General features: G+C 28.6%; 1 protein-coding gene across 1 annotated transcript in view; it reads right to left on the reverse strand.

Moving 5' to 3' along the window:
- Nucleotides 1–27061, reverse strand: part of LOC132944502 (trace amine-associated receptor 1) — a 51394-nt gene that overhangs the window by 1093 nt on the left and 23240 nt on the right. Inside the window, exons 2-7 of the mRNA XM_061013874.1 lie at nucleotides 15195–15435; nucleotides 14712–14837; nucleotides 7619–7735; nucleotides 1451–1744; nucleotides 255–410; nucleotides 19–144 (exon numbers count right to left, since the gene is read on the reverse strand). Of these exons, the coding sequence (XP_060869857.1) occupies nucleotides 19–144; nucleotides 255–410; nucleotides 1451–1744; nucleotides 7619–7735; nucleotides 14712–14837; nucleotides 15195–15416 (1041 nt within the window). The 5' untranslated portion in view covers nucleotides 15417–15435. The remainder of the gene's footprint in view (nucleotides 1–18; nucleotides 145–254; nucleotides 411–1450; nucleotides 1745–7618; nucleotides 7736–14711; nucleotides 14838–15194; nucleotides 15436–27061) is intronic.

Raw genomic sequence — 27061 nt, forward strand, 5'->3', positions numbered from 1 at the left:
ATCATTGACATTCGTTACTTTGGTTTTGATAATGCTGCGGCTGATACGTCTAAACTTTCGGTTCAAAGCCCAGTATATGAACGGATTCCAAAAGCTATTGCTTAGTGCTATCCAAGTGATTATGAAATCTACAGCCGGTGGCATCTGTGTTCACGGTAAATGCGTAATATCAAATATACATCGTCTTGGTTTATTTCGCAGTATTTATTTATTTTATATTTATCAAAAAAAAAGTTTTAAAAATAGGTACGTACTTTAGTGCCTGTACACGCAGTAACGACTTCTTGAATTGTCCAAGGAGTTACGGCTACTATAAAACCTAATGCTACTGCTCCCATGGCCCTGGTAGTTCGAATGCTTTGTCTCAGTTCTTTCGATGCTAATCGATCGGATGCTTCATCGAGAGTGGTCTAAATTAAATTAATTTTCTCCAGCTAATTATTTAATTTCTATAGAATCTTATAAGCCTAACCTAAGGGAAATCATGCTCAACTATATATAAAATTGCAGTTATCTATATTACGACGACACGACGTGTGCTTTTAGTTTTTTTTACCGGTCGATGTTCCGTCGATATGCAACTATATGTCTATATATATACCTACATTTTTGTTTTAGATTTCTTCGTATTTAAATATCGTCAAAACTTTTTCCACCACTTCGAGTAATCAAAGTCTGAATCGATTTTTAGACAAATAGTGTTTAAACGTTTAAAATTGCATTCATAGAAATAAAGTCCAATCTAATTTTTAGTACGTAGGTACCAATAATTTTCACTAAAAGTTGTTTACTACAACACAAATCAAATATACCCTATACCTGCCTAACCAGTAATCAGTATTATAGGTACATGACATAATTAATTATAATTTCCAGTTGAAATTCAGAACCTATTTAGAATCCGTAGGTAAACAACACCAAGGGAATTAAAGAATTGTATATGACTTTCTAGTTTCTGTCTAGGAAAAAGGGGTACAAGTTACAGTAATTTCAGAGGAAGTTAGGCACCATATATGTATCTACTATGGCAGACTATTTTACGTTGTTATTATATATTGTCATATTGAACGTTTTTACTATATATTTTACAAACTTAACTGTGTTTAAAATATATATTATTATTATTTAACTTGATTACTATAAGCTGTCTAAAATTATTTGCCCTACACTTTTCGGTAAACATCACACGTCCTAGCCTAACCTAACAGCTGTTGACTCTACAACATCCTAATCAAAGGCCATCGCATTCATGGTCGGTGAAAACAACACTAAATATTATATATATCGTGTTTGATCTTGTAATTTTGAACGCGAACATCGATATTGTCGGAGTATAACTCGCACATATTTAAAACTCGATATTGAACATTAACACTACTATAAATTATTATTAATTACATTTATACAAACTGCGTCTTTATAATAATATAATATAATAAGTATAATATACCTTTCCAGCATTATTAGGCAACATCGGTTGCACTAGAACGGCGCATATGTTGATTTGTTGCCTGTGCCGGAGCCTGTCCACGTGTAATGCCGACCCGTAGAAATACATGAGTGCCATTGTCGTGGGGAAGTAAAACAGGCAAGCGGCCAATATTCGCAAACTCGGCCTTTGGTAAAATGGCTCGCACGCCATTAGTCCATTGCCGTTATAGAAATATCCACCTCGGCGGATCACAGCCGCACCGAAAGCGGTTAACGAACCCACTAGAGTCAAACTCAACACCAACATGCAGCCCTGTAAGAACAAAAGTCAAACTAGTTATTGGGAAACGGCAATAACCAATAATATAGTGTCGACCTTTGAACGTTTCAATTGCATCATACGATGTACAATATTATATTCAATGCAAACGTACCAGCTGGAAGTTTATATAGTTAAAGGTAGGTCTACTTAATTGTTAATCATGTTAAATGTCAATATTGTTAATCAAACGCGATATGCAGATACTAAATATTATAACAATAGGTAGATTATTAATTATCCCGGTGAAAACATTGAGTCGAAAAGCACATTGAATTCTTATTATTGTCCATAACACGTGGAGGTGAAAAGAATATTAATTGTTCTTTAGATTTTTTATTATAATAGGTACCATTTATAAATGTGGTTATAATTAATGTCAATCTAAGGTCTAAACTATACTTAATCAACTGAAAAATAGAAATGTACTTCAGTCGTTCTCATGTGGGAGAATTCAAATATTTTTTCATAATCGTAAAATTTCAGAAAATCATAGTTGGTACCTAAGTCTAATGACGACTGACGTTGACGTAGGTATTCTCAGAATATATAATATGTATATTTGAAGTTTAGAGTGAAGAATAAAATATTTTCTTTTTATCACAAAATATATTGATGGCACAATTGTGTATGTGAGTGCTTAAAATGTAGTACGTTTATTAGTTACTACAACTGCGGTATACTTTATATGCATTCTAATGATCATTTATGAATATTACGATTTACGACGTAAAAGTAGGCACTATTTATCAATTATCATAACGACATGGACGGTGGTTGAAAAGTGAAAACTGTAATTGAATCAAGTCGCAAAGGATAACTTCCTTTTGTGGATTTTTCTCAAGTTCAACCCACATGACATAATATGGCTACTATAAGTGGTTATTCTAATAATTGTTCACTATACCTACATGGTTTTAACCATATAGCTGGGAATGCTGGCCTTTTGTCATCAAATTGCACAATACTACCTCTTGGCGTACCTATACCTAAACCTATCAGCAATTCACACCTTTTCTATTTCAAAACTCATTTTTTTTAATTTTAGGACCGGAACTCGATGTTGACTAGCCAGTTCTTAAACCTGAATAGTGACTAGAAAGAGATTGCATCTGTAAAGTCTAAAATTCAATTTCCAATTTATAGAAGTGCTATTTTCTAAAAAGTTACGAAAAAAAAACAATTGCTCTCTCGTTTCAATCAGAATCTTAAATACCTACTCAGCCGTTTAAGTGTTATAGAAAACAAAAATTTGAATTTGTTTTAAATTCAACTATAGGAACAAAAAACCTAGGTAACTACTACTTATATAGTTATACCTACCTACCTACCTACCTACATTGTGAAATTATTACTTTGAAGTTTGAAATATTTAAATAAGTTAGTGATGCAAATAACAAATGAATCCAATGTAGGAATATTGTATTTTATTTTAATATTATTAATGTATGAAGTATTTTGTAATGTTTTAATCGACTACGACTTATGTGGTCTCTAGTCTATTCATCTATTGTCTGAACACTCTGAACTCAGCTGTTGGTTAGATTAGGTAGGTACCGTAATATAATAATTGTCTATTCTTTTATATTTATATTTCTCAATAAAAACCACGCTGAAGAATTTAAAAATAATATAATTTTTTTTTTTGAACATCAAGCTTAGCATTTATGAACTGTACAAATTCAATTAATTTGAATATACATTATTTATTTGATTACTTCTATAAAAGAACCAAGGTGAAAAATATAATTTTTTTTTGCAATTTATTTCCGGAACGTATTACGAGAGAGTTTATGTAACGTCCAAATTTGAATCAATTCAGTAATTACCTACCATACACATCCTTGTAAATTCCAGAAAAAAACTAATATAAATTATAATAAATCTGGAAAATGATGGTAAATATAAAGGTGTTTTCCAAATAAACATTTAATTTAAGAATCTTAAAGAAGATTAAATACCATTACTTTTAAACAATTTGGAAAAATAATACTTACTAATATAGTTACTAAATTAACATTTAACATGATATAAATTATAATCATTATAATTTATACATAATATTATAATTTATAACATAATCGTACCTTTTTTTTTTTTTTTTTATTTTTATAATTTTTATTTACAATCTGTTACAATAAAATGAACAATAAGTAAAATAGATAATAGAATAAGTGGCTTGAGGAAAGGACGGATTTAAGAAGCCTTCCAGTGAAGACACTTTGTGATAATCGTAACTATTTATTTAAAATGTCTAAATATATATTTTAAAACATACATTTACTGATATTTTTCACAATAAGATTGATGTAGTTTTAAACATTACGAGACGTTTTAGTTTGAATTGTATTTATTTTAATAATATAATATAAAATTAACTTTTTAACTTAACTTTAACTTTTTAACTCGTTAATGCCCAGCCTTGCATATATGTGTACATCGATCCTTTGAACTTTTATACATAATATCCACAAATACACAATACATATACCTACATGTTATTATATTATTAATTATACCTATACCTAATATATTTTGACAATCACTATTTTATTATGATATTAATCTATCATCATCACAACTGTCATTTAAATTGTCTATAATATTATCTTAATTATTGTTTTAGTTAAATAGGTGGTATTATTGTACTAATAATATCTTATAGTTATATTGTTTTATATTTTATAATATGGGATAGCCTTTGCCCTTTGGCTTGGCAGTGACCAACCTTTTGGTTTATAATTGTAATTTTTTTGTATATTGTTAAAGCTAGGTACCTAACTGAATCAATATAATATATCATAGCAATATAGGACGAGTCATAATATTATGATATTATAAATTATTAATCACGTATGGGAAATGAATGAACTATTATATTTATTATATGATATAATAAAGGTATATCTACGTATTTCATGTTTCTAAATACTAGAATATTTTTTGGTTGTATAAATTTTCTATAAGTCCCGTTTCATATTCATGAATCACATAAAGAATGTTTTTATTTTTTTTTTATCATTATCTGTTCGCACTTCGCAGTCTCATATATATAAGTAGCATTGTGAAAACACATCACGTAGACCGATCATAAATTATTAGAAAACGATTTTAGAGCTAAAATACCAGTAGATACAAAACAATAAATAATAAATAATACTTTGAGTCTGAACATATTATATTATGTTTTCTCTTCTCTATGTTTAGGCATTCATAAAAATTAAAAATTAAATGCTATTGAACATGTTTTTTTTCTAATTTAATGTATTGTGTTGTAATAATTGTGATATAATTAGTTAAGTACAAAAACTATTATATTGTATAATATATTTTAATTAAAATATTAAGATTAAATATTATAGTTGTGAGTTTTGACAGTCTGCTTCTCTATCAACGTTTTTCATGGAGGTTATTACTTATTATATTATACTGCAAGTATCATAACATGGTTAAAATGTACACGAAACAGTGAACACGTTCTATGGATGCTATAATGATAGCACTGACTATGGTCCGACCTTTCAATTAAGTTTAATGCTGAGAATGATACCTTTTCCTAATATTGTTGTCACTACCATCATACGTTTAGGCCGATGAGAATTTTCAATTGAAACTTCATAAATGGTAATTTCCTTTACTCAAAGTGCACAGATAGGAATTCAAGAATCTAACGCAAACCACTAAACTATTTCTTAGGTCGAAATGGAAAATGTATTAGTCATAAGTTATAACTCAGCTATTTGAGTATTTCATCAAGACATTTTCAGGAACAACTTGCAATATACATATGATGTAAATCGGAAATAGAAATTCAAATGACGTTGGAGGAAATTACACCCGATATTGCTATATATAGTAGTATATAGTAGCAGGAACAAATAAAACTGCAGTTAAAAGTATGTGCAATATATTTTCTTAGTTCAAAATAGACTTTCTAAACATGACTGGTGATAATTGATTAACAGTAACAGAATAATTATACCATTATGTAGATTTATTGACAAAAGATTATATTTTGAAGTATATAAATATTTTTTTTTTACATAATATCAGTATTGAAGAATTTTTCTGAGTAATTTATAATATACGAATGTACCTATAGTAAGATTAACTAAATTTAGTTTTTATTGATTCACAAGATATTATTATGTTACAATCCGTCGATTGCGAAGAATTGTATAACTAATATGAAATAATATAATATTTACAACGATAATAACACAATTTAATAACGTAAAAACGTAAAAACATAAATATTTTAAATAATATATTATATATATTTTAGCATAAAATAGGTATATAGATTATGTTGATCGAGAGAATGGAAAAAGGTCAAAAGAAATAACGACCGTGTAAACAAGCACAAATGTTGCATAATATATTAATATTTTATACTTTAGTTAGTTCCGACGCAAATGATAAATACTTTGTATTTTCATTCTATACTCAATTTTCGTTCACACGAATAAACATTAAATATCCGTGTATTCATAAGTTTATGAACCATTTTCTTTGAGTTTTATTGTTATTCATCATAAGATTTATAAATATGAGTTTGAATACTTGTGTAGTGGTACCTATATCGAAAATATGAGAGACTGAATATAAATGTATCTATTGTATCTTTTACGGATTGTAAATGGAAATTATTCATAGTTTTTAAATAAAATATAGGTACCAGAGCGTACTTTAATTTTATTACACGATTTTATTTGTTTGATATCATCAGTTATGCTTATGCTTTAATTTTGAATAACCTGTAAATGAATCGATGTCTATGACTGGAATACACATTTAAATAATTTAAAACCATGCCCGATTGTGGTAATTTTGTATAAATTCTAGTTCCGAAAAAGTACGATGATAATAATATAATATGGATTTTCAATAAATCATTTTTTTCTTACGTACACATTTTAGGTTCTTGCCGGAGATAAGAAGAATTATGTTTTTAAATTCGATGTTTTTACTTACGATAAAGTGATGGGTCTTAAAATTGTTAGTAAATACATTAGTCCATCCCTATTGCCACGCCTGTGAGTAACTGTGAATATCTGTGATTTCAAAATTGTGAGTAGCTTTAAATTAATATCATAAGTATATTATAGGTGGTTTCTAGTGTTCCTCTTACTTTAGAGATAGTTTTATATTTTTGGAACATGAATAGGTAATTATGTAATTTTTGTAGAAAAAGATTTTATTAATAAGCAAACTGATAAGTAATTAAGTTTTAAAAACAAAATTCTGAAAGATGCTGTTACTTTAGGTATATGTATAATATAGTATAATAATATTGTACAAGTGTATTACTATATTATAATAGTGATGAGAATTTCACCATAAAAAATTATGGTAATTTTTTTTAAGGTATGAGTTTGTTCGTACATAATATAATGTAAATACTACACATAACAGTGTATAGTGTATTATATTTATAAAAATTGAAAGCGTTAGAGTCGAGAATATTAACACGCATCATACTGCTCCGATATTATCTTAGTTTATCTAAGACGTACTAGTGAACCAAATAATATATAAATAATGATATTACGCGCATGAAAACAATTTATTGTAACGAGGGGTGAATCGATTTTATAAACAGAAAAAAAAATGACAGACTAAGAAATCACCGGTAAAATATAACGAGCTCCCATCTTTATGTATAACAACTATTAACTACCAAGCTTATTATTTTTGTATGATTCAACAATTTTGATAATGTACTTTGAATATATCTTAGCTGCAGTTGAATTTCAAATTTTTATAACATTTTGTTAAAATTATTCACTTATCAAACACCATAAACAGCATCAAATATCTATACATAATATGTTCTGTCTATTTGATGATAAATAATTCATAACTTACCTTTTTACTCGAATGTTTGTGATATTTATCTGGGTGCAACATACACGTGTATCTGTCGACTGCCATGAACACTAATATCATAGCATTCTGTTGCGGCAATGCTGCCCTTAAAAGAGCCTAAAAAAATAAAAATAAAATAAAATAATAATTTTTGTTTAATTTCTTAAATAACGTGATTAATTTATTCCTCGATAATATAGGTCATAATCGACGACAAAAATATGGTGCTAAAATAAAAAATCAGATATTTATATAATATTTTATAAGTACAAAAAAGATTATTTTGCCAAGAACGCACGTTCTCCGGAACAGCATTACATCGCATGTTTTTAAAACATACCTACCAGTGAAGGGTTAACATTTTAGTTTTAATAGTTTATAAGGGTATACTTTATTTTTGTATTCTTTTATTATTTACACCTTTTTAAGTGCTTATATTGGCAATTTTAAAATAATGTTTCATCACATACGTGTAGAAATTTATTATTTAACAACACAATATTCTTTATATTTTACATTTAATAATATACATATACCTACGTAATAACTACCACAGTGTCATTGATTACTATTTTTGGTTAACAACTTTGTCAAAATATTTGAATTTTCAAGTATCTAGTTATACGTTGAATTATCTCGTTGAAATAAATTTGAGTAGAATTATTTTTATGTCGTACTTGATTAAAAACTATATAGACTTTCACTCAATAGGTAGTGTATTTAATTTAAAATAAAAATAATGAATAACTATACTTAAAAAATGCTCATTATAGTACAACTTATAATAATACAAGATTGTTGAGTAGGTACATCAAAAAAAAATTTTAATTAAGAATAAGTATGGGTATATTGTAAAAAAATTGGGAAATTGGGAGAGACATGCTTATAATTTTTTAAATGAATTAAAATGTTTTTATATTAATACAATTAAACACTATTTACTAAGTTTTAAGTTTCTATATTTTCATATAATAGATTTAAAGATTTCAATATACATTTTTATGCTCAATACTTGACTAGATTTAAGATACAGGTAAAATACGAAAAAAAATAGTTTACCAATTAATGTTTAAAACCTGATGACTTTTACTTAATAATCTAGTCATAACATGTTTATTATGCATTTTTTTAAATTTGTATAGGTTTAATGACTGATTATGAGACATTTTTAATAAAATTCATGTAATATACTGCAAGTATCCGACTATTTTAAGTATATATGTAATTTTTAGCGTTTTAATTAATATCAAAATTAGTCATTAAATAATGAAGTTGTTTGTTTTGATGTTTATTATCAATTAAGAAATATGTATGCTTGACAAGGTGGTTAACTTAGTTCGTACGTTTAAAAGTTTAATAATATATTTTGGCTTTTACGATACTTATTACTTATACAATACCGTAGTGTAACAACTTTTAGATACGACCCAACTTTGGGCGGATTATATGAGTCTTCGTTAAACCGAATTACCTCTCATATTATGATTTTATTATACAGACATTGTCAATTAATGTACAAAAAATAATAACATCGTCTTTAAATCATCTGAAATAAGCACGGCGTGGAACGAGCGCGTAATTTATTATTTATCATGTTATTACCTATATAATAATATTATATTTCGAGATGAGTTTTAAAAATTGTATTTTTGAAGATAGCAGTTATAGGTACGCCTTATACGCGTAAGCGACGGCTCGTCAAAATGATACATTAGAAAACGGTTTATATAAATTTCATGTATATATTTATATATAAATTTCATGTATATATTTATATATAAATTCACGTCTATATATATACAATATATATATATATTAGGGTATATAGGTGCCTACGCGCAAATAATATGATGGAAGTCCGCGCGAGTATATACCTGATATAATACGACGCCGCGCAGGACTGGATGCGGCGGCGGCGGCGGCACGGTCTCGATGAATCATGTCAAAGCCGTGAATACTCAAAAGCAATCTACTCCCCGACCGGTGTTGAATTTTAAAAGGACGGCCTACAAGAGTGATTACCCGATTAACTGCTAAACGGAACACGCGAGGCGCCGAAATAACGCGGCGGATAAGGTTAGTCGAATAGAAATAAAAAGAAAACCGTTTCTTTTTTAAACTTTCCGGAGAATCAATTGTACCTATGTACATTGTATTATTATCGTTAGTGTTAGTTTCGTCCGGGCAACGCGCTGCGAATGTTAAACAGCCATTGTTCGGACATGTATTTCTCACGTCGTCCTCGTCGTCGTCGTCGTCACCGTCACCGTCACCGGTGCGCACCGCTCGCGCGTATCGGCCAAGTCTGCACGAGAGCGCGGTTTTCCATTCCGATCACGGTCCGCCTGGTAAATTGATAGACTTAAGTATCCATCTCTATATAATATAATGCTTTGTGTGTAGGTCCCGCTGACGACGTAACTACCTATCTGTACACCTGCTATAGTGTTTGGTGGAAATCTGTTGAATTCGAAAACAGTAACAGCGCGGCTCCCATCTCGACGAGATCGGTGGCGCAACTATAGAGTTCACATCTCGGGGGTGCTACAGCAATTATTGTCAATCGCTTCCATATCCCCGACATCATACACATTGCCGATATTTAGTTTATAATATTATTAAAATTATTTTATTCACAATATGCCATTATTAGAAGAAAACAAATTAAACACATTTTATTTTTAATTAAGCACCTATTGTATTTTATAATATTCTATAGTGTTAAACAACATTTTCTATCCGTGGTAGCGAATGTGTTCAGTAGAATTTTTCCGGACCAATTTCATTTGCTAGATCTCTCAATATTCATAACACTTGAGTAGAGTTAGTAAATTAGTAGCTGCTGTGCCAGACTGCACTCTGCCGATTTTTTAATCATATCATAGAGGAAAAACTTCACTTGTATGTTGCAGAACTAACAGACATAAATATGGTTGATGTAACCTGCAGTACATTAATATAAGTTAGGAAATTCTTCTTTTCTTATAATTTTTTTTATGTTATCTGTATTGTTTTTAAGCATTTTTTTTCGTACAAGCATTTGTACTTTTAAACACTCCGTGTTAGAATTTTCCTCAAATCATAGAATATATTATAGCATTTTTCTAAAATCTCAAATTGTAAAAAGGTATTAACGTGAAATAAATTAACTGATAATTAATTCTTAAAAAATAAAATAACATGGTTAAAACTGTAGTCTATAGACATTTGAAATTAAAACGACATTCACCCCTTGGCCTTGCGCACCACCATATAGTTGCACCACTGCGTCTGATACCTATGCATGGTTACATATCATATCTTCTGCGTATATACCTATACGCAGTTACGAATGACTAAAATCTAGAATATAGTTTATTACAACACAATGCCTTATAGTTAATTAGAAATATTATTATGATTGTAAACCGATTGCACAGGAATTATGTAAGTTGCCTAAACACTCTTAACTGTCCTTTGCAATGTTCTAAAGTCAGTTTTATAAACGATTCTTATAACAATTTCTAAACTATTATTATAATTTTTATTTTTTCATGAGATAGCGAGTCTGAAGACCTCGACTGCAGAATCGCCCTGCGCGCACGGCAGTATTTCCTTACACGCAGCTACCAATAATTATACAATATTAATTAACAATTTACTTAATACTTTATATTATATCATAATACGACTTTCACGTGTAGTACAATTTGTTTTGAACTTAAATTTATTTTAGAACAGGTGCAGCATAAGAAGATAACTTTTCCGGAAAGTAGTACCACAGTAGTACAGGGCTCTGATTATAATATGTAGCAATAATAATATTATAATATTAATAATAATAGTGTACTATACCTATTATAGTATACCATAGAGCCATTAGTTTGTAGGTCTATGTAGTATACGACGTATACGTATTTACTACTGTAGGAATTTAAAAAATGTAGTTGCAAAATGAAATGTAAGACTAGGTAGGTAATAAATATGCTTGTCGTGCTATAGTAATAAGATAATATGGAACTCGAAATAATGCTATATAAGTATTTATCCAATTGAAAATTCATTTTAATGATAATTTATTTATTTGTTTAAAAACTAATTGTATCCTTATATAATATTACGGTGCTTAAAGAGCCATATTTCTATAAATAGTAATATAATCTCCTACATTTACTACTAGGCAATAAGCATTGTCATAAAATACTAGGTTGATATATAATATAACATCAATTATACGATACAAAATAGGCGACTTCATAATTATGCGTCCAGACATTTTCTTCAGTTCCTAATTATCATCATTATTCATTGTCACCAACATATCGACTGGTATAAGGCAAAGGGGCTAAGCGGCATTTAGGGGCTAAGCGACATGGTGTATACTACGGGGCAAGTGACAGTTAAAGAATTCGATCACAAGAGCGTGTTCCTATGACCATTTGGTAATGAGATATTTTAATTTCATTTCTCGATACAAACGACGTTTATTTATGAAAGTGTTATAAAAGTAGGGCTAAGCACGTTTTTTAAGAAGTAAGCGACAATAATGAAAATTGTAATAGCCAAGCGATAACCACGTGGCACTTGGACCCCACTATTATCGTTCATCACCCTATATCAATATTATCAATAATTATTAATTAGATACTTGATATTATTATATTATTAGATATCGAGTAAAAACTGTTATGATATTTTTGTTTATGATTATTTTTATTTAATCGTTCTTCATGGTGACTAAATAAAACAGTATAGTTGAAATGGTAAGTTTTAACAAAACGCATTGTGTTTAAAAATTAAGGGGAAAATTTCAATATAACTAGTATCAAGCCATCAAGGTAACATAAAATGGAATCAAAATATATAATAACTTCATTCCTAAAGCTTAAATAAAAACCGAAGCCCCAACGCCAAAGTTAAGAACATATAAAAATGTTGTTTCTGCTCTCCTGAAAAGTAGTAAGACTGTCGCTTAGCCCCTTTTGCCTTTTACCAGTCGATATATGTATACATATAATATATATCGATATATCCTTTATAAATAAGTCATCGTTCGTCGATTCCGAACACATCATCGCTTTGTATAGATTGTTGCAGCCGGTAATTTTCACCGCCCCTGCAGTATAGCAGCTTTCATCATGTCGATTCGTTATAACGAAATTATTTCGATCTTTTCGCTTCTTTTATTATACTCGACGGACCGCGCCGCGCATATTATACGACGTATAATGATAATAATAATAGTAATAATATAATATACACCGCGGCGGTCGTCCATTGGAAAATTCTGTCCACCCACCCATCGTCGCCCAGTAATGGGATCATAAGAGGATTTCGATAACGCGATCGCGATGTACCGTTCGAACGGTTTCGTCTGTACATCTCGTGGGAAATATAATACCGCGCTGAAAAGTGTCTTAATAATTTCCTTGGGACTACGCGTAACGGCTCAATGCCCGGTATATTCCGGTATATTATAGTCATTTGGATTGCATTAGGTACCGTCTATTCGCCTGCACAATAAGGGGTGGTGTGGATTTAGGAAAGCTGCACGGCAACGCTATTGGAAATAGTTTTACTTTATATTATATAAAATATATATTTTATATAGACGAATATACATAGGGAGAGGGGGGAGGGGTGAGCCAGGGGAAAAAGAAGAGAGAGAGAGTTCAAACTATTCTCTTGAGCTGTGTATATATTATATATATATATAAGAACAAGATCATTCTATTCGATATAAATAAATGGATCTTAAAAGTAAAATAACATGTTCAATCGTTACGTTTTAAAGTAATATCACTCGCGGGTCCTATTTAACGAAACTATATTATTATATAGTGGTTTTCGCTATCCTCTAAATTTCGTTATCATTGAATATACTATAATATTAAATAAATATAACAACTAACCAATAATCGAGAAAAACAAAAAACAAAAAACAAAAAACAAAAAAGTCTAATATACACGATGTGTTAAATTCTTTATTTATATTACAACTATCAATAATGCATAACGTATAATATTGATGGTAATCTCGATGCGTATAATATGCGTTGCCTATTGGCTATTATAATACTTTTCGTGGTGTTGTTGTGGGATTAAAAATTGTATTATGATTTTATCTCCTATATCGATTTTGTCGACAGTTTCTCTTGTCGACATCGTGGGTCTCCCATTGTGAGTCATCAAGAGGTAATTTGTATAAGTATTTGTTTTATAATTTTGGTACTTACATAAGCCGTGAATGAAATTCAACGTGAAGTATTTACCATTCTGATATCATTTACCCATGATAGGTATTTTAATATTTACATTTAAATATTTAATTTAGTCTACGATTGTTCGTCATAAGTCATAACCAGCGTTGTTCGGAATTGTTGTACCGTTACTTTTGGAAAGTTTGACGCCCTTTTTAGTTGGTCGATCCTGTTATTTAACGGATTGAAAATTGTACGAAAAACATACAAAACATAGTAAAAAAGGAGCTTTTTTTCGAAATAAAACTTAAAAAAGTATCAAGGTTAAGGAAACAAATGTATGTTATATATTCTGATATATTTAGTGTACTTATACACTTTTTCGACATGATCTTTGCTATAAAAGCATATGTTGAGAATAAACTAGTCGAGTTTTTATAAAAAAAGTTACAAGTATGGGACAGACATTGCCAAATATACATTTATTAACTTTCTTCTATATTTCACTCGAGTTATTAAACTAAATATTAATGGTTTATATTTGGTTATGATATATTACTATTTAAGTACTGTGTTTTTAACAGAAAACTACAAGATCGTACAAGAAAATAACAATAAGTATAATTATTTTCTATATTATGCATAATTTTAGTTTCATGAAATAGTAATCTATTTAGGTACTGCAAATATGACATTGACAAGAATTGTTTACAAAATATCATATTTTTTTCTTAACATCCGTTAGTATTATAAATTCATTACCTATAGATAATATGTGAAAAATACAAATTTACTAATAATTTTAAAATATATGTATACCTACGTTTATAAAAACAAAAAAAATTAAATAATATTCAATGTTAAATTATTTAAACACATTATTATATTGAACAATATACGAATTATTGACTTACTTGAATTTGACATACGATTTCCGAGTATGGCCAACAATGGACTAGAGCCGAAAAAGCAGCTAATGGTGTAACTAGCAGTCCAATGGCCAAGTCATTGCAAGCGAGCGATGTCACCAAGTACCGAGGCTGAAAATTAACGGCAACAAAGTACTATAGGTAACTAAATTATTTATTTGAATACATGTGTTATACAAGGTACCTACATTATATTTTTATGTATAGACTATATAATACATGTATTATTATATTATTTGTTATTATTATTTATTGAGAGTATGTGCTGGTAACCCAATAGTTACATTACAAGAAACATTTAAGTACACTAAATATGAACATTCAAAAAGATACCACAATTAATAACAGCAACAATTAATAATGAACAACAAACAGAAAATATGTGTAATAAGATACAGTTAACTAATTAGAAGAGATATAATAGAATGAATAATGATATTATGTACAAAAATGAATAGAAATGTTTACCTGTGGGTGTATAAACTTCGTATATCTTTCGCTGTTGATCGTGACTATTACCATAAGATTAGCGACGAGTATGGCCACTGTGAGCAACGAGACGAATGCACTCTCTGTAATACCCGATACGGTTATGCGAAATAATAGACCGTTGGTGTAGATACGCGGATGCCAGCAACTGCTATTGTACAAAAGTGGAGCTGTTAGCACTGTTGACCTGCCAGCCCTCATTTTCTTACATGGTTTTATTCTGAAAAAAAAAAATTTCACATGTTGATAAATTGAATATTGTATAATATAATATACAATAATTAATAGTTATTGTTTATTCCTTAAAAAAAAACCACCGAGACCAATAATACAACTCAAATTATTTGAAATATGACGAATCTATAATATATTTAATTACTCAAATAGTAATAGTAGTAATAAAAAAATAAATAAATAAGAAACAAGAAAATAATCGAACTGCTAAGTGTTTCTTCTGTGTGCTGAATGCCTGAATATTATGACATATTACATTGTAATACTTATACAGTATACACTTCAATAATTTCATTTATTATTATAATAATTATAATATATAAATGATAGGTACGTTACTCTCTATCAAAAAAAAAAATAAACGAATACCTATATTAATAGAATAATATGTATTTCTGTCAATACTCAATGCTACCAGCTACTAAATATTGATATAAAGACATGTTATATAGTTACTTAATACTTATTGTATATAATGTATAATATATATGTTATGTATATTATTACCTACATGTAATGATTATATATAATTGTATTTTCATGTATGCCTCCGAAATCATGACCGTTTATATTTTTACGCTTTAATATAATATATAGAACATAGGTATTATGTACTATTATATAGAAATTAAATTAATTATATAGGTAATATTATACTGTTATCGTATCGTACCTACCTATAATCAACGATTAAGTAAAAAAAAAAATTGTTAGATTTCTCGATTTTCGTTTTTTCGCTGTGTAACGAAAATAAATTTTAAGTAGGTACTCTTTAAATTTAGATCTTATAGGTTCTATAACATGTTATCTTCATCTAAAACTTTGATCATTTCCGCGCATGCATACCATCCGGATCAGACAGTTTCAAGTTTTAAGCTTTTTGCAAAAGGAATAATAATAATGCTTTTATAATTTATTTTTAATAATGTTCCGTGGCACTTGTTTATTCTTGTTTATTATTAGATGCCTTTTTATCATCATAAAATAATTATGCTGTAGAACTTCTTTAAATATTCAAGAATGCGTGATAGGTGGTTTTTAAACTTTATACCTTTGACAGAAGGTGGAAAGAAGAAATTATTATAACTATTTCTCTTGTTTATTACATTTTTAGTATTGATTACATAGTAATATTTATTTATTTATTTAGTATTAAACGGGCAAGGCTCTGTTACAATAAACAACAACATAATTACAATCATTATGATAACAGATAGAACAAAGTAAAGATAATAATAGTAATAATGATGATGATAATAATAATAATAGTATTAACAGTTGTAATAGTAAACAATGACAATAATTATATTATAATAAAACATAGCGTAATTATGAGTTAAGAATTAAAGAATTACAATTAAATTTGAATGAGTATAAATTTAGTGAGCTGAACATAATATCAATTTTTAATTTATTAACGCTTTGCATTACTTTATTTGCATAGTTGGTAACTTGCAGTAGGCTTAAACAAAAAGTTTTTGTCGATCGTGTGTTAAAAGTGAGTGTATAGAAGGTTAAACGGCTTCAAAAATCTGGGCAATCAAAATTACCAGGAAACATAATAGTCAAGACTTATACGCGTCTAGGTTTCAACGTCTGAAGATTTAGTATAGATAGGCAGATAGCAATGGATTATAAGTAGTGTGAGATTCTCTAGGTATGGAGCATTTAATTGATATGAAGCGTAAGAGTTTTTGTTGTACTTTAACCAATTTTGTTTTTTTACCTAACTGGTTGGGATGCTATATAATAGAACTGTATTCACAGAACAATGCTAACAGTACTAACGAACAGTAAATCGATTTTAGAGAAAATTTATCTGTAAAGTCCGCACAACTACGATTAATAAGACCTAACAATTGATGCGATTTATTAATAACTATGTGAATATGACAATCGAATTTTAGTTATAATATTATAATAATATATATATATATATATATATATATATATTATAACCAATTTACTTTTGGTTATTATTATTATAATTATAAATAAAAAATAGGGACAATTTTATCCACATACTATGGGTTATATTTATATGTACGGCCACTTAAATTAGTTTGGAATCATATTCAACTTAAAAGTTCGAGTATAGAATATTACAAATTTCGAGTATAATTTTTTTTTAAATAATAATTTTTTGTTTTTAATTTTAATTTTAATTTTAACTTTTAACATATTATTAACTTAAGTATTATTTACATCAAAAGCATACCAAAGGTACATAAAATGTTTTAAGAACTTTTTAACCATAAAAAGTTATTTTTAAAAACATTCCAAAACCAATACATTAAAAAAACATTGTTCGAATTGTTATGTTTAGGTATATATCTAGTACTATATACTTTAAAAGTTAAAATTTAAAGATATACAAGAAAAAACCTAAATTATATTATAGTTATCAATTTATCATAAAATTGAGCAATTTAATACGAATTACCAATTCATTTTTTTAATACTAATTGTATACGAAAAACTACAATTCTGATTGAAGACGTGAGCGTTAGTCTATATAGTAAGTATATTTTATGGTATATAATTATATAATATTGCTACTAAAGTAATTTATTCTTATATTAGTAACAAACTAATACGGTAGGTTGGTTGAATTAATTTTTGATGAAAACATTGCATGTGTAAAAATATACCAAGGTTAGTACGTTCAAAATTTTAAGTTACCATGATTAATATTCTTAAATTTTAACAAAATAGCTAAAATCGTTATTCTTTGTTTAAATATCTACGTTAATAAGAGAATAGATTAAAGTACGAAAATATATTGACAGACGGTAGTAAGTTGTATTGATAATAAATAAAAATATTACAATGAAAAACGTAATTTATTAATTTCCCGACATTTGAGTTTTATTTCTTGTCCATTCAGATTTCAGACTATGTTTATGGCGTTTTAAGACAATTATTAGAAATGACAAAATTTGAATCTATTTATTTTTATTATTTATTCTAAAATACCACGATAATGGTACCTACTATATTCGTTTTGGATTAATATAAATCGAGTGCACTCGTGCATGATAGTGCAGTCGACATTTTCTTAGGTAAATTGTTACTTTTAAATTATTTTGTTTCCTTTGAACTACACAGTATATTATACATTTATACTTATGTAGTCTGAAATGAGAACATATAAAACATATGCACGTGCTGCAGGGCGCAGGTTACGTTTTTGTTTGTTCGGATAATAATAATACAGAATAACAGTTTGTCGCGAAAGTTTAAACATTACAATGTAATGTAAGTTTGTTTAAACGGACTCAAGTTTTTCATTTTATATCAATTTGTTTCATGATAGACATTCATGGCTATCCTCCTTTGTATAGTAGTTTATCAACATTCATTTCAGTGACTCGTCTAGTCGTTTACAGTTTTTTTTAGATTTAATAAATTACGAGTAAAAATTACAATTTATTTTGAATAATCAATTATTCTAGCACTTAGATAGGTACCTCTACCTAAATAATATTCATTTTATTCATTTTTTAAACAATTATTAAACAAATATTAGACTTTTTATGTAAAGTTTATATTTTATAAGAAAATATTTACCTAATAGAATTTCTAAACAACATTATGAGAAAGAACATTAAAAAAAGACATTGACATTGAGAAAGACATTATTATTATAAGAAGGTTTAATTTCAATAACACAAGGCATCAGAAAAAATGTTTCAATGAAAGTCAATTAAAAATCAAGAAAACCTTTTTATTTAATTTTTTTTTACATTTAATCGTATTTATAAAAAAATACATCATATGTCACATACATAATTATTGTAATGTTTGAGTTACAAATCAATTTGATGATTGAATTGTTAATAGTAAAATTAAGATTCTGATATAATGCATAATATTATGGTAGGTACAGTGGTGTACTGTTCTATTATTTAATTTGAAAACTATTTTTATTTTGTTGATGCAGTCTTCCGGTATACTATAGGACTAAACTATATAGGTATCTATTTTTAACTCAAAACCAATGATCAAGGTTTGTGACCAATGTGAACCAATGATTGTGCTGTTTTGGAGAGCAATTTACCTGAAAATTTTCATGATCATTTTTTAAACGGGTGTAATTACACCACATGCATTGCGAATGATACCCAATTAAAATATATATTGATAATTTCCTTGACAAAAAATAACAATAACGTATACTAACATCTTAAGCACGACAAATTCACAGTTTTTTTTTCTCCAGGCTTGTAACAATGATTTGTGACCCTAGGAGAAAGTCACATTAACCCTACAGAAATACATACAACATTGCACCATTATATTTCAAGAAGACCCTCCTCTTTTCGGACTTTTATTATAACTCCTCGGGTTTGTCCGTATTATATACTCTTTTTCTCCCGATGTAACCCGGTTATATTCACCGAATCGTATTTACGACGGTCGGCGCTCAATAAAAATGTCATCGCACTAGTAGAACACGCGTTACTTCGGTGTGAGAGGTAGCCTTAGAAAATGGAAAGAAAGAGTAAACTAGAAAAAAAAATTATCGTTTTACGAGTGGGCGGAGGGTATATTATATGTGTACAATGCAATAATATAATGATGTCATTTTTATTATAGATAATATGGAAAAATTGGGAAATGGTTACGTTTGATTTCATAAAACAGTTGATGCATTTTATACAACTTATGTATACAATGTACATGTTTGTAGAGTTATTATAATATGAATCACTATAGTCATTATCAATTTCCCTATTATATATGTAATATATTACACACATTAATCAAAATTTAAAACATAAAATAAAAATAAATATTTTTAACCATATCAGTAGAATTTTCTATTACGGAGAGTCCTTAGTCTGTAAAAATGGGAAGTAATATGGTTTGTTTTTAATTTTGACACACTTAGTAAAGATTCAATTTGTATTATATTTTAAATTTCAAGGGACATAATTTGTATCCTACTTTAAGACTACCCGGACTAAATTCGTGTTCTAAAAGGTTTTATTGGGATTCAGTTCGTATGCAGTCCTATTTATATAGGTAATCACTAATCACTAATAATTATGTAACTATAAGTTAATAAGGTGATATTATATTTATGACTACGTTTAAGGGTAAAATATAATAAATACAATAAGTAAAAAACGTCCACGAGAGATTTCAACCAGTGTACTTAGGTGACTAAATTGCAACAATAATTAAAAATAAATCTAGACTGGTGAAAAATATTTTTTCGAAGGTAATAAAATATTATTTATGAATAAATATAATATCACATCATCAAACATAAATTAAATACAGATCTCAATTAACTTATTGTTATAGGTTCTGATCGTATTATAATTAACACATTTTAATAATACGCATTCTTGTCAAAGTTTTTATCTTAACGGGTTTTTATAGAGTAATAACTTCCAGCACATTTAGCCGATCGATAACACTTTATATTTATTTTTGGACAAATGCCATTTCCAAAGAACGCTTTATAAAATAATCTAATTAACCGTAACCCTTCTTTTAAGTGCTACTAAAAATTGTCAATTGTTTTGCGCATAGAGTATCCCGGTTTCTTTTTCTACGATTTGCCAAATTATTGATATATTATATTATATATAAATATATGTTGATAGTTGTCATTGCAGGTAGTTATTTTTCACACATAAAAGTTATAATACCATTATATTACCATTAGAATTCCCCACAACAATATCAAATACCTAAAAAACTAAAACAATTTAAGAAACTACAATTTAAAAAACTTATAAATTGGGTATTAATTGTTATACCGTCACTAGCACCTTCTGCTGAGCATAATATAAGTGTATCGTATATTATAAATCATATAAGTGCCAGTTATTAGTTATAAATATACATACTATTATATGCAAAATAATTACACCATTACAGAGTACGGTTTTAAAAATACTAGTAAGTCCTACGATTATTATATAATATAAGCATGCATATAAACAATTTACAAGTACGCACAATATGATCAATTGAATAATCGACCGTAATTATAGTTATTTAATTTAGTTGCACAATAATTTATTTTTCAATGTTATCTAATATTATTCGAAATATTTGAATTACAACAAACGCTAATCTATTATATCTAGTATAATTTGTGTCAAAACTAGGATAAGTCGAATACCCTACACGAAACGCATGGAGCACTATCAATGTCATACATTTTCTAAAAAGAAAATATACAATTATTATACCTACATCACCAATAAATGCTCTATTAACTTGTTGAGACTAAATTGCTGATGAACATACAATCTTGTTTTTTTATGAATTTAATTAGCTCATACAAATTGAGTTTTAAATTTTATAACAATGTTCAAATATTTTATATTTTCAATATCAAATTTGCTCAGGATAATTGTTCATAAATTGAATATTATAAATACAATTAATAGCAGATATTAAGTACTTATAACTTTAATTTTTTTTCATCATATCAAAAACTTCAACAACAATAGTTATTATTTATTATCAGTTTAAAATAATTATCACATTTATTTTTAAATATCTAAATATAATTTACATAGCGGTAGTTGTTAGTTATCTATATATACTTCTCTAAGGTCTATAGTCTATATACCTATTACTCAAAACGTTACATGTGTGTTCGAGATTATTTTAATATTACATTATTAATTTATCAAACATATTTTAGTTGACTTTTAATTTATGATTTTTGTATTAATGATGAGCCGAATAGTATTTATTCATCACCGGGTGGGTACCAAAAGTCAAACAAAATTGTATGGTCTGAAGGGTGTGTAGAAAGCCATGTTTCACCCTGTCAACATAAAACCCTATCCGGTTGTCTGATTTTTCTTCTTATTTTCCCTTTTCTCTCGTTTTTTTTTCCGGCCCGAATTGCAGCCAAAAAAAAATATTTCTATACATAATACAGTTCCCGAGTTCCAGTCGCACGCGTTAGAAAGTTGTATTAGTAACTCGACGAAAAATAACAAATCGCCCCTCACCTTGGCTGGGACGCCAAATAAATTTACCCCCGAGGTCCCCCGACTACACAAGGGACATGCAGACAATCTCTGCTTTTCACCCAAGCCCCGAGTGTAATCCGTTTTTATTCGATCTCGTAAAATACTGAGGTTTTTCTCGTTCTCTTTCCATTTATTGTGGCCGCAAAGCATTCTGTCAGCCAAAAATGGTATATATATTATATACTTATTTATACATACATATTTCTGTATAATATGCATTTATATGTGTTGTTTACGTCAATAGCTAACTTTCAGAAAAACATTCATGGATTGTATTTTACGAAAAGAATACTATGTATTTTGTGTAAAGAATTAATTAAAACATGTAATAGCAGGTCATAGGTAGGTAGGTACCTAGGTCGATTTCAAAAATACAGTTTGAAAGGTTTCATATGGTGTCTGATTCAATTATATTCCTACTAAAACAGATATTACATGCATGGTACATTGGTATCTAATCGATAGTTACATAACGCGAGCAAATAGAAATTATTGTACTTATTCGAGAGAATTAAATTGTAGAAATCAGTATGCAAGTTCATCGTAATTGTATTCATAGAATGTATAAAGTGCAGAATATTAAGACTGAGCTATAGATTTTTTTTCAACCGTGATACAATTATAAAACTGAAACATAAATTAATACACTCAAGCAAAACATTCATATGCAAATAATGGGTTGTAAGGTAAACAAATATTGTTGTTTAGCATAAAAGGGGTTTTGCCGTGAGAATTGAATTTCCTTATAGTTGAGTACAATAAATAATATAAATTCGTTTGTTACTTTAAATTAAACATTCATCCTCGTCGACTATAATATAACTATTATATACACGGTTGTATAACAAAATAATATTTAACTAGTCATATAATATTATTATTTTAGCAATCGCTATGTTGGGAGTCAATGAAAGTATTTTATTTATATTTTTAATTGCAGTCAATACATTTTTAAGGAGTATTTTGATTATTATTTTTATAAACAAAATCTTGATGGTTTTTTTAATGTAAAAACTAATATTGAGTTTCGAAAATTTGTAATTAGAAATAATTTATTTTCATCATCTGTAGTGTCATCATTGAATATCATAAAGTTCAAATGTTTATAATAATGCGATAATATATTAAAATAAATAATTTATAACTGGTTAAAAGGAAAAGGTGGAAAAGGTTGCTGAAAAATGTTTTAAATTACAATTGAATGTCGTCGATTGCAATGAAGCACTTTTTTTTAAAAATATTTTTAAAACCTTTCCATTCACTCGTTGAAATGTAAGTTACCGAAACCTACTGAAATAACAATAGGTATATGTACTCATTTTCGAGACACGCACATACACGCACGAACAAGTATAAAATGTTTATCTTGTATACCTACAACAGCGGGCAATAATCGTGAGAGATTGATAATATGCAATCGTCAATATCAAGGTGAACGTATATTATATAAAACAATTTCCATTTTCCGCACAGCACTGGCAAGTGGTGACATTTGAATCACTCGTAGAGTATATTAGAGTGCACAAGTGGTTTTTTATCTCTCCTTGTCACAACCACCGAATTTGGCGGAAAATCGAAATCAAGCAGACCGATTATTACGCCATCACCTACCATATGTCCATGTTATGTTTCGTTCAATACAACTGTAGTTACCGCTTCAGACTGTTTTCACTGCATATCTACATATTTTGTGGCACTGCAGAGTTCTGAATTTGAATTATTTCAAAATTGAAGACTTCACACTTCTTGAAATATTTCAATAAAATTATGAAAAATATTATTTTCTTTAAATGTATTTAGTTATAGTGGATTAGTTACTTATCAATTTGGTTCCTATTGCCTATAACTTATTAATTATTAATCATTTAACAGTATTCGATATAATAAACGAATTTTTAATAATGTTCTCTTGCTGTAAGTGTATGACTTCACTTTTAGATATACACAATTTTTTTTAATGTTTTTTTCACGTGAATCAAAATAAATGCAATTTTAAAACTCTTACTACAACCATAAAAATATCGGACGGTTTTTTGGGGAAAAATTGACTTACAACGATTTATGAACATTTTTTTCGAACCCCCCCAAATTTTGTTCCTACGTTCGCCCATGATTTAATCACGACATTTTACGGGCCAATCGCGGCCTTACAATTGTATTTATTTTACACACGCCTTTGCTATCATCGCGGTACGTTAATAAAATGTATAGTTTGTAAATGTATATTATTTTATGCGTATATAATATATTATCGTGTGTTCGGTGTATATGTTCATCATTGATGGCGTGTCATTGCGGACCGAATCACTCAATTTGTTCGCGAGTGGCGAGGTGGCTTACACGGCCGGGGGGGGGGGGGGGCAAGTTACGCTTGGTGAGCTGTAAAGTTGCGCGGTTTATGTGACGTCTCTGGGCCTTTTGTGTAACGACGAATGAATCGTGGTCTGTGATTACATGCGTGAGCGGGGGAATTCGTTGCTCGTCGGGGGAATTGGGCTCGTAAACTGCTGCGGCGTTCTCTGGGGAGAAGACGGCGAGTAGAAGAAGCGGACTCGACTGTCGCGACGGACTGAGCGTTTTAAAATCCTACAACAGAACTACTACCGTCATTCTATCCCACCCCCTTTGAACGCAATAATATTATATATAACTTTATTCCCAGAATTTGGATTGATGTTCTTAAATACGACATAATAATATGTGTTTAATTGCAGACAAAGAAACGGACGTTTTGTCTCTTTCGTGTCTCGAACAAATCGCACTATATAGTCGCGAAAATGAAATTTTTTTTGTTTGCTGTTTTTACTGTATACACGTTTATATAATTATTGATTTTGTTTATATCTTATCATCGAATACTGTTTTTTCAATACAATAACATAATAATGTGTTCGTTAGTAGTAGGCACGATTATATTTCCTTTAAATCCGCGAAGTAATATAGAATATATAGTATACCATATTATAACAAAAAAAAATGTTTATATGGAATTATTATTAATCATTTTAAATTGTTTGTTATTTAAAATATTTGAAACTTGTAAATCATTCAAATCGTTAAAAAGTTTTACTAACAATAAATCTCTGAATAAAGTAGTTAAGTGGTAAAAATATTATCTGTACACATAACATTTTTCAAGAGGAATTTAGAACATTTTTCAACAAGGAGTCTATTATTTTACGATTCTTGGTAATAATTTTTTCAAACTATAAACGCGTAATCGAACTTCAGAATAATAATTGTAGTAATCAACATAAATAAGAAATATATACATAAACGACAAATGTCGGCACATTCATCACTATTGTTACGAACAAATCGAAACAATATTATAGACGTAAATGTATAAAAAAAAGTTACACCCATCCCGCCATCATAATATTACTACTATACAAGAGACGTATCTGGTATTCGGGTCATCGATTACAATCCTTAAACAAGGTGATTTTTCAAACCTGATAAACGTTGTTTGAATTATTATGCGTTTGATTAAATTAATATATTTTTTAAATTTAAAAATTTTTTTTAAGAGACATTTTTACGGCACGTTTAAAGTCCATGACGATCACACTGCCACTAATATTTTATGGAGATTTTATTTGGATTTTACAAAAATTATATAGAAAATACATTATGTGTAACTATATACAATAAATTCTAAATAACGGCCACGAGGAACTTGTGAGGCTGTGAATATGATACATTTAGGTGACTGCGAGCGTCTTACCTTGACGCGCAGCCCTATCGGCTCGTATCCGTCGGGAAACTTGCCAAACTTTTAAAGTAGGTACACTTTTATTTTTTATTATTTTATATTCGAATACTTTTAAATATTTTTTCCCGCTGATTTATATTAGATTTTGAATGGTTGGAAATTAATGTTTGTATACAGGAGGTAATTAATACGTCTTCTTACCTGTTAAATGTATATTGTATATTGTACCTATATTGTAGGCGCATCCAAAATATTTATAGTACAACAAAATATAATAACGCTAGTGACAATTATAGAAATAAATTGATTAGAAACATTTGATTTGGCAGATATTAAAAATTATAAAAGCAGATTGATCGATATAAGACGAGAAACGTGAATCGGAAATTGAGGAGAAAACGGTCGGCAGCCACCGGAATTCTATCAGACGGACCGACGGAAAACATCGCAGTTAACATAACATGACCATAACACGGACGGCGGTATACAAATAGCCAAACACCCCGACTGTGGTATAAATCATCGATCAAATTGTCGTCCGCAAACGCATTTTTAGGTCACCATGATGTGTTGTATCCGCCTTACGAACGTAAACATAATATTATAGTAAATTTGTGTTCCAATTTTATGTGGTAAGTATAGCTAGTATCTATCTTAAAAGTATAAGAACATTGTCTGTGTTTTTCATGGGGTTTTTACGATATTTTAATTTCTAAGCGTGTTTATGAGCATTTTTAAATTTTAATAGATTACACACGCGTACCTACATACTTGCTTAGTTAACAATTTAAATATCGCGTAAAAATCATACGAGAAAGCGCAGATAGTTTTTTTTTATCTCTAAGTCTGGTATAAGATCATACTTATCGGTTATCATGGCGCAGTAC

The sequence above is a fragment of the Metopolophium dirhodum genome, chromosome 5, assembly GCF_019925205.1.
Source record: "Metopolophium dirhodum isolate CAU chromosome 5, ASM1992520v1, whole genome shotgun sequence".
Classification (NCBI taxonomy): Eukaryota; Metazoa; Arthropoda; class Insecta; order Hemiptera; family Aphididae; genus Metopolophium; species Metopolophium dirhodum.